Source organism: Brachionichthys hirsutus, chromosome 9 (genome assembly GCF_040956055.1).
Source record: "Brachionichthys hirsutus isolate HB-005 chromosome 9, CSIRO-AGI_Bhir_v1, whole genome shotgun sequence".
Lineage (NCBI taxonomy): Eukaryota > Metazoa > Chordata > Actinopteri > Lophiiformes > Brachionichthyidae > Brachionichthys > Brachionichthys hirsutus.
In genome coordinates, this window is record NC_090905.1 from 8,551,988 (window position 1) to 8,562,032 (window position 10,045).

A 10,045-nucleotide genomic window follows, 5' to 3' on the forward strand; every position below is an offset into this window, starting at 1 on the left:
AAATCTACTGCACGGATATCTGTCTAATCTAATACAAAGAGATCCTGATATGCAGGACCAGGTCAAAAGGAGAGAGGATCAATGGTTGAATGCGCCTCCGTCAGACCACCTCAAACTACTGACCAAAAGTATGTTAGCATTTTATATGAAAAACAGAGTAAATAAAGGAAATTAGCTGCTCAGTTAGCGTCCAGAAACAATAGAGCTGATGTCTACGGCACATCGCTGTCAGTGTGCCGTTTAACTGCCCTCCAACAATGTGAACTAAGGCAGGTTCTCCAGACACCGCTGCTCTATTTGGTGGAAACTGGAAACAGGAACATGAAATCAGATGCGTTGAGCGGCTGTTGACAGAGAGGCCAGAGTTCACAGGCAGCTGGACGTGAGGCGTTCAGGCGACAGGCTCCTTTTGCTGTTAAATGCCTGAAAAGGATAATGAAGAGAGTTTGGTTTATAACGTTTGCATAAGCTTTTGACAAATCACAATAAAGGGGGAAACTATATAGCGTACACACCCTAAGGCCAGGGATGTGCATGCAATAAAATGGGATCAATCCAAAGGTTGGGCAGCTGAGTAAATCCAGTAAAATGACCCAAAATGTTGGTTTAGCTGCCCTGTGAAATGTTAGAGACTCACGAGACTGCGACTTGGGCTGAGGGAGCGAGAACGCACGGGACTGGTACTTCTGCCCCGGTTTCTTCTCCACTGCAAAACACGAGCCTTTAGCCGTTATGCACTTTCATTCCGATGGATTATTCTCTGGATAGTCTTTATTCCATGTCATCAGCTTCGTATTACCGGAACGCCTCTTCCAGTCAAAGCTTCGCCCTTCACTACAACTGCATCTCCTTCCACCAAGGCTGGCCACACATGGTGCACGACCAGAGGAGCGCTGAAATCAGCGTCATAGCTCCGACGGTACCTGGCAGACAGAGGTGTGGTTGGAGGAGCAGCGAGGAACGGGGGACAGTGCGCAATAAATCAATACAAGACTTCAGTCCACAGGGTGGGGTTTGACAAAGACTGAAACATGATCGGTTACCCTTAACTTAAAGATTAAAAATGAGATGCAACACTGAACAAATGATGACTGACTTGCGGTCATTGTAAAGTTCTCCGTCAGTGGCAAAGGCCAAATCAAGAGCAGGGTCCAACGTCTGCATGGAAAATGCTATCCTGCATGCATCCCTGATCAAGGGACTAATGAGGACAAAGTCCACCTCTGGTGGGAAAGAGATCCGAGGGTTCACGTTCATGGAATTGATCACATCCTGTGGAGAATAAATACTCAGTCTGTAATTTTCAGCATCCAAATGTGTATATGTGTTGATAAATACTACAGAGGAGACATGAGACAATTGTCTAGTCTTGCATTGACGCTGGCTTGGACGTCATAGATGTCCAGATTTCTCATGATGTAATCCACAGCTGCATCCTCCAGACTTTCCGGCCCAAAGTGGGACGGGGACAAAGTCTTTTTCACACGTAACTTCCACTGACGGTAGGCCACTTTTCCTATCTTGAAAGATTCCTGAAACATCATCATGAATAGTACGTCATATATAATCCTGAATCAATCAAGCATCTTTTTTAGATCAATTACACCCCCTACTCCCCCACCCCCACCACTTTGCATATCTCTACAGCAGGTGTGTCAAACTAATTTTCTCCAAGGGCCACATTAGCATTATGTTTGCCCTCCAAAGGCCAAATGTAAACCGTAACAGTAAAATTTTTAACTAAATGTAATGTCATTTAATGTAAAATAAATGTAACTACTCCTTAACATGCTGTTAAATATCTATTTATTTTTTATTTAATTATTTATCCGCCACAGTAATTACAATAAAATATTCAGTTTTGATGTCACTTTTTTAAAAGGTTGCAACTTAAAAATTGTTAGAGATAAAGCCATACTGTAAATGAGAAAAATCATAATTATGAACCAAAGTTTGTGATGGGAATGAATTAACACATCTAATAATGTGGAAAAGTTCCATTCAAATGCAATCATCACGCAGGAACAAAGATAATCAATACAAAATCAAAGCAAAACCAAAAAGCCACCACCATCATGGACATGAGCAAACCAAAAAAACCAACCGAAGTGGGCAAGATAAAGAACATTCCCAGAGTCAATGCCGCAGAAAAGACGTCACTTTCAGGATCAGCACTGGACAGCTCCATATGACTACCTATGGAGCTGTCCAGTGCTGATCCCGAGCGCCATATGTCGCCGGGGTCAACATGTCAGCATATGCTCGAAAAAAACGAAAGAGTTCAAATAACTTTCAATAGTCACCGCCAGCAGATTATTGATTTCCTGACTGCAGCGTGTTGCTATTGTTATTGACATGTTGCTGAATGTTTCCGTTTGATCAGTTCACTAAAGTTACAAACATTGCATATTCAATTGTATAGTTGTAAAAATATATGGATAGATTATTGCTGTTATTATAATATAAATCCTTTCTTATTGAGCAGGTTAAGAAAATCACACTACTCTTTTGTCAAATGTGGGCTGTTAAGAACATGTGTGGCAGATTCGGCATTTTACAAAAACAGATGTCTGCACACAGCTCTCGTGGTCCACAAAAAAATGACTTGACATTTGGCCCCTGGGCCTTGTATTTGACACATGTGCTCCACAGGCAGGCTTACCACAACAGCGATGAAGATGATTTTCTGGACCATCTCTAAGTCTGAGATGTGGCGTCGGAGCAGGGTCTGAGCCTCCAGACGCTCAACAGCATAAAGGTCGTGAAAGCGAGAGACGAGGCGTGCATGGCGGGACGCGTTAGTGAGCTGAGCTCTTGTCGGTGACTCGGTCCTCACGGGGCTGGATGAACGGCTGAGCCTGGGCAAGGGGCTCGGAGAACGACTTCTCACCAACCTGACGGCGAAAGGGTGGCATCTGAAAACACTGTTCTGCGCATACAGCGCTGCGTTCGGGCATACCTGTCTTGCAGCAGGGCCTTCTCCGTGCTCAGGTAGGACACTTCATCTCTCAGCAAGCAAATCTGACGCTCGTAGTCATCAAGAGAATCCAGCTTCCTCTTATAAGTCTCCGACTGCTCGTGTGCTGAGCGCAAACTAAACGCACAGACACAGCTGATATTAGCAATACAGCACATTCCCTCCACCAGGAGAACGGTCTATCACCCACTCGGCTTTCAGTTGTAATATTTCATCTTCATTGGCCAGCTGAGCGGTCAATGACTTGCTCTTTGTCTCGCCCAGTTCTCTCTGAACGTCCGTCAATCTGTCAAGACGGAAATGATGAAAAGCTTCATGTATCAGTGCATGGAATGCAGGCGGTGGGATGTAGAGAGTTTAAATGTGCATTTATGTGCAAACTCCATGCAAACGAGTTGACGACAGTGAAGTAACTCTGCTCTACAATATGATATCACTCAGACTCACGCTGCTCTGAAAGAGTCCATCTCCAGGCGAGTCGAGCTCAGCTCACTATCGTGGGAGACGGAGCGCTCCCTGATCCTCCTGTCCTGCGCCACTGAATCCTGGGAATAGAGGGATATGAACGGAATTGAACATTTCACAAGCGTACTGCCAGATGGCGTCACCTGAATGAGTTGAAGATTGGCGTCATCGGACACCGAGGGCCTCGCCATCGAGAAGCAGGTTCCGAGCCACGGCAACAGGCGTGTTTTAAGCGTGTCCACTCCTGCGTAGCGTCCGCCTGAGTGGCGAAGCGCTCATGAGCAATTACAACATGACTCAATGCTTGATTGATTGATTGATTGATTCTATATTCTATATTGTAAATGCATTGCTTACCTTCAGCAGCTGCAAGATTGAGGATGGTGAAAAGTTCTTCCTGGATCTTAGCGCTCAGTTCAATCAGCTCACAACATCTATTTAGGTTCTGGTCACAGGAAATAATCTAGGGAGAATAATGAGGAGTCAGCTAATGCTTTGATCTCTTGATTCTTCAGCTTGACCCTGGTGCAGCTAAATGTTAGAACGCTTTTATGCTTTTACTTTGATGCAAAGAAAGAAAGCATTGTGAAGACCTGTGTCGCAACGACTGTGTCTACGCTGACATTTGTGGTTCTACAAATCCTTTTCTGGCCCCTTTTCAGCGCACTAAGTCTAACACTACCCGGTGACCCATTACACGGTCGTCGTTCCGTCCGTACTAGGACGCGAGAAACTCAACAACAACAAAAAAACATCTTTGGAAAAATCCAGCAGTAGTCATGGCGACCGGCGTCCATAGCAACCAAACTCTGCCGAGAAATCCTAAACAACTACATTTGTTTACTTTCGTCGCATGTTATGTTCTAGATTATTTAGTTTCTAAATTCATTTAATCACCACATTACTGTACTCCAGATGTTTAATCTTTATTATTATTATTATTTTTAATAAAATGCCACTAAATATTCATTTGAAGCGGTGGTTGTGGAAAATCTTAAATCGGCATTAGTAAACATGGAATGCAATGTGGAGCATGATTAGTGTAATGGCGTAGAGACAACTAATTCAACACCATGCTGCACAGGTAGGATGTAGCCGCTAGCTGAACGGCTAGCCGTTACAGATTCATTGCTGATCCATGAACTCACATGGTAGTCGTTGTTCCAGCTCTCCAGCTTGTCCTGTAAGAGGCCGAACGAGGACGCGAGGGTCAGCCTCCTCAGAGCGGCAGCCATGCCTGCTGGAGGAGATCAACAGCCGAGCGGGGAGAGTAACCCCACGGGGAGTGACCGGGAGCTTTCTCGGGGAGAGTAACCCCACGGGGAGTGACCGGGAGCTTTCTCGGGGAGAATATCCCCACGGGGAGTGACCGGGAGCTTTCTCGGGGAGAATATCCCCACGGGGAGTGACCGGGAGCTTTCTCGGGGAGAATATCCCCACGGGGAGTGACCGGGAGCTTTCTCGGGGAGAATATCCCCACGGGGAGTGACCGGGAGCTTTCTCCACCCATGACACGGGTCACTGGGTTGTAGCAACCGAGACGGAGAAGCCGAACAACGCGATAAATGTGTGTATAAATGTCATACTTTACCTTATTATCATTATTATTATTATTATTATTATTATTATTATTATTATTGTGAACTTTCCAAATGTGTCATTTTATTGATTTTTTCCTAAACAATTAAAAAGTAATTTTGATTAAACAAATATGTTAATCATTATGATTTATGTTTCTTCTTACACACTTTTATAAAAAAAATAATAAGCCTGCAATACAAACAGAGTTCATGCCTTATCATTTCATGATTAACGATAATAAATATTTCAAAACGCTCTGCGATGAACACTAGATGGCGCTGCCAGTCCGTGTGGGTTATTCTCCTGCAAGGAAACTTTAATTCATCTTCTTCACTGCTTCTACAAGCAAACATGTTCTGGGGAATAAACATGAAGGTAAAAATATGGGAGAGCAGTAAAAGCCATTAAAACTCAGAGAGGATATAATTCTGTCAAAGCCGTTGTAATAAAAGATTAATTAACAGAAAATACTTATTTGGTGACGTCCAAACTAAATCCTTTATGTGTTAAAGTTCATGTGCTTTAAGGCAGTTTACCTGGCTTTCCTTTAACATAAAGATAAGTAGAAAATGGCTCTCATTTCATTTCATTTTTGGATTTCTTTCAATGCCATTGTTGAGCATCTGTGAAATCACTCAGGCTACATTTACAGACAACATTGGCTTCTTCTTTTTTTGAGAATTATATGTGTTTTTCCTTTTCAGGACAGTGTAAACAGTACAAATTAAAACAAACCTTTCAATTCTGATTTGTGGTCCCAAATGTAATGCACTGGTATACCCAATTCCTGGAGGATTACAACAAAAATAACTGTGTGGCATAAGGCTGTCAGACAAGTCTTGTTTAATCATGTTTTAAGTATTTTTTTATATTTTACTTTCATTATTTTCTTATATTGTTTGATTGTATAATAACTCATTGATTGTAATAGAGCGTTGCGGCCACCGTACTTTAGTGTATTTATGGAAAATATGAATGGACTTTCGTTTCTATTTTCGGACCTTGCTTTCATTGGCTGGTTGAATGGAGAACATACCATTTTTCATAATCGTATAAATCTCTGTTTTGTGAGTGCTTAATGCATTTTTTAAAATCCTATGCGTACTTTCTTTCAAACATACATTTATGTTTGACAAATAAACTACATTTCAATTAAGAACACAACCTTTGTTCGCCTTCCGACTTTTTCGACTTCCAAAGTGGTACGGTCCATGCCGCCCAGCACGCAGGAGAGGGAGGGTCAACATGGCGTCGGACCAGGTCTGTTAGTATTCATATTTGTTGTTATTCTTATTTTACACTACGTTTTTCGCTCCAGTGTTTATTTTTTTTGCGAGGCCTGTAGTGCGAATCCCAGTTTAAATGTCCTCGGCCATGTTTTCGTCTTTACAGTTATGTTAGCTTAATAAATAGCTGTTAGCGGCCTTATTTGATGCAGCCTTGCGTGGAAATGAGAATATTGTTGTTGTTATTGACAAATAAATGTTTTCTCCGACACAAAGAGCATCGACATTGTGTGATAACGCGACATTGCTAAAACGAGTGCAGTTTATTTTTAGTTACGGCCTGAGACTAGCAGTCGAGAGGAATCATTCCAGAGCAGAGCAGAGGGGGCGCTGAGAATAGCTTTAATCCCGCTGGGGATCAATGGAGTCTTTCATACACAGATAAATATGAGCCGCTAAAACATAGATGTTGTTAGTTATTTAAACTCAATTACTGATTCCTTTTGGCACTTCTGAGCAACGTTCTCTCTAAGGTGCGCTCGTGCGTAATTACGCACAGCTGATACGGTCTTCGCGCAGCGAAAATCTACGTTGCGCACAAAAAAAAAAACTCCAACCTAAATTGAAAATAACTCAAACACGTCTTTCAAATATAAAGTGCGTTTAAAATAAAATGTATTGTTATGATGTTGCTCAAAATTGAGCAAGGGACTGCTCGGGGAGTTTGTGTGTTTGCTCAGACGCATGAACTATTAGAGGGAACACTGCTTCTGAGTACACATACTATTGCTCTTAGTGCCATGCGTTTTGCCTTCCAGGAGAGTTCCAATGGTCCCGTGAAGAAGTCCATGCGAGAGAAGGCCATAGAAAGGCGCGGCATCAACAAGGAGCACAACAGTAACTTCAAAGCAGGCTACGTTCCCATAGAAGAAGAGCGACTCCACAAGACTGGGCTGAGAGGACGCAAGGGGAACATGGCGGTTTGCGTTGTCGTCCTGCTCTTCCTGCTCGCCTTGATTAACCTCATCGTGAGTAAACGCCGGCTGCAAGTCCAGAAACCGACGGCGAATCCTGAATCCGCCGTCTTCTGCTGTGCCTCAGATCACTCTGGTGATATGGACAGTGATCCGAATTGGTCCCAATGGCTGCGACAGCATGGAGTTCCTGCAGAATGGGATGCTGCGCTTTAAACAGAAAGCGGACATGGGTATCGTTCACCCGCTGCACAAGAGCACAGTCGGAGGCCGTAAGGATCAGGACTTGGTCCTTGTTGGCAACAATAATCCGGTGAGATTCAACAAGAGCTTTTAAAACATGGAAAATGACAAATTATGCAAATATCTATGTACTTTTGAATTGCTTTATATGTATGTTGGTACAGGTTGTGTTCCAGCAAGGCACCACTAAGCTGAGTGTGGACAAGGACAAGACCTCAGTCGTCAGTGATGTTGGGATATCCTTCACAGACCCTCGCACGCAGACCACGTTCTTCAGCACAGACTTCGACAACCACGAGTTCCACTTACCGAAAGGAGTCAAAGTTCTCAGCGTTAAAAAGGCTTCCACGGAAAGGGTGTGTTTAATACTCGTGTTATGTAACTGCAATAACAACTAGTGGAGTGTTGATTTTGTTATAACCTGTAGCATCGGCACACCGTGGCTGTCGGCCCTTACAGAATCTCAGGGAATTTTGGGTGGATTTCTTCTGGGAGCATACAGGATCCACCTCTGCTGTTTTTCTATTTGATGCTTTCAGACATTTTTTATGTCTTATAGAGTTGAATAAAAAAAAAAAAAGTTAAGCATGTGTTTTTTTAAGCATCTCCTAAAAGAGACATAGTTGTTTGATAATTCAGACTCAAGGATGTATTCATTTTTTTTCTTAAAGGTACTAATTAGAGACCTGAACATGAAAATACTTCTTTCTTTCTTTTAATAGCGATAGTTGTTTGTTTTTTTTTTAACTATTTCAGAACTTATTTTCACAAACTTTACAACACATGAAAATAATCATTAACAAGTGAAATGTGTTTTTTGTACTCCTTGACTTGGCAGTCTTTTCTGAAAATGCTGCTGCTGAAGCGAATCTCCTTTTTCCAGATTTAAATCATGGTTTGGCTCTGATTTTAGATCACCAGTAGTGCAACATCTGACCTGAACATTAAAGGGGACAGCAAGGCCATCATTCGTGGAAACGAGGGAGTCAACATCATGGGCCGGACTGTGGAGTTTAAAATGGGCGGAGACATCGAGCTCAGAGCCGTAAGTACGGGATCCTATTCTATGAATTCATGTGTGGTGTTGGTGTTGAGGACAGAATGTTTTCTGAATTAGGTATAGAATTACCCCAAATAATCTATTTTAAACTAGAAGTCCGCGTGCAGACCTCCACCAAGCAGCTCATTCCCATCATAATTAGATTTACACCGTCCACATGTTGATCTGGATCATCATACACAGTTGATGTGTATTTGTAACAGATTTTTTTGTATCCATAATCCATATTCATTATATAGATTTTAAACCCCTTCATGTATTTAGTTTATAGCTGATAAACAATAAAATGTGAAGACAAATAAATGTCTTATCTTGACCATGATCTGAAGGACTCAGGACTCCACAGGTACATTTTGATATATTTGTTTTCCTCTTCGCAGGAGAACAGCATCATCCTCAATGGATCAGTCATGTTCAATGCTACACGCATCCCCAATTCTGCAGGAGATTTGTATTTTGACGAGGGGGAGGAGAGATACAAGCTCTGCATGTGTGCAGACGGGACTTTGTTCCGTGTGCAGGTGAAATATCCCAACATGGGCTGCCAAACTTCAGATAACCCATGCAGGAAAGCTCATTAAGAGAGCTCGCTGGACGCTGCTGTTCCATCTGCCTATGGTCTGTCGCCACTGGAGTTAGATTACAAGATTGCTAATGTGCAACGTTTTGTAGACCATTCATCATGACTTCTACATAACAATGCCAGATGATTAATTCCACAGTCCTCTTTTTGTTTTGGCAAACAGGGAAATGTGTTACAGATTATTGGCCAAAGATGGTAATAGATTTGTGTGTTTGTTTCTAAATTATTAGAAAGTTCTCAGACTTTATCTGCAATATTTGATGCAGTGTCAGTGCACGACACTCTTTATTTAATGCTATGCTGTGGCTTACATTGCCCATTGATAGCAGCTAGAAGCTACACGTATTTAATTTTGGCCTTATCGTCCAGTATTACTAACTTACCAACTTCAGAGTTGTGTGAGATTTTACTTGACGTTTATTTATTTTGGCAGCTGCATTTTCTTTATTTTCACTGACACATATGAGACATGATGTGATTCTAATGGTTTGTGCATCTTAAAATTTGGGGAGTGCAAAACTAAAGACATCCAGTAATGGTGTGAGTGGGTTTTGTTCTTCACACCAGTCTGTCATGCCTTTGCCAATGGATTTACAAGGGATGAATTAGAATGTAATAATATAATTCTAAAGTAATGTTCTAAATTTGTTGCAAAACCTGTTTTTTAAGCAAAATAAGTCATTTATGGATATCTCAGAAGAGGTTAAATCATCAGTAGCTTGGTTTGAAGCCATATCGAGTGGTATGAATTTTGTGTAATATATAATTTTTCTTGTGTTCTCTTGCATGTTTGATAACAATATTGATGTCGAAACATCTCACTAGTATCATAAAGCGTGCCATGATGTCATTTTTAATCAATGAGATTGAAAAGCCTTATTTAAGAAGTTGCACAAAAGTCATTGCTATGTTTATTTCAATAAAGTATGTTGCTAT

At 41.8% G+C, this 10,045-nt stretch overlaps 2 protein-coding genes across 2 annotated transcripts; one reads left to right on the forward strand and one right to left on the reverse strand.

Moving 5' to 3' along the window:
- Positions 1-366: 366 nt before the first annotated feature.
- Positions 367-4,677, reverse strand: spata18 (spermatogenesis associated 18). The gene is made up of 12 exons (XM_068743805.1): positions 4,591-4,677; positions 3,800-3,905; positions 3,586-3,701; positions 3,425-3,522; positions 3,168-3,263; positions 2,960-3,094; positions 2,663-2,894; positions 1,374-1,532; positions 1,097-1,272; positions 800-923; positions 638-706; positions 367-423 (listed from the first exon to the last, which is right to left on the reverse strand). The coding sequence occupies exons 1-12, from the start codon at positions 4,675-4,677 to the stop codon at positions 367-369; spliced, it is 1,455 nt and encodes a 484-aa protein (XP_068599906.1).
- A 1,574-nt stretch (positions 4,678-6,251) lies between these two features.
- Positions 6,252-10,045, forward strand: sgcb (sarcoglycan, beta (dystrophin-associated glycoprotein)). Its single transcript, XM_068743706.1, has 6 exons — positions 6,252-6,283; positions 7,068-7,277; positions 7,351-7,536; positions 7,631-7,822; positions 8,380-8,511; positions 8,907-10,045. Exons 1-6 carry the CDS (start codon positions 6,269-6,271, stop codon positions 9,105-9,107), a joined length of 936 nt encoding a protein of 311 aa, XP_068599807.1. The 5' UTR covers positions 6,252-6,268; the 3' UTR covers positions 9,108-10,045.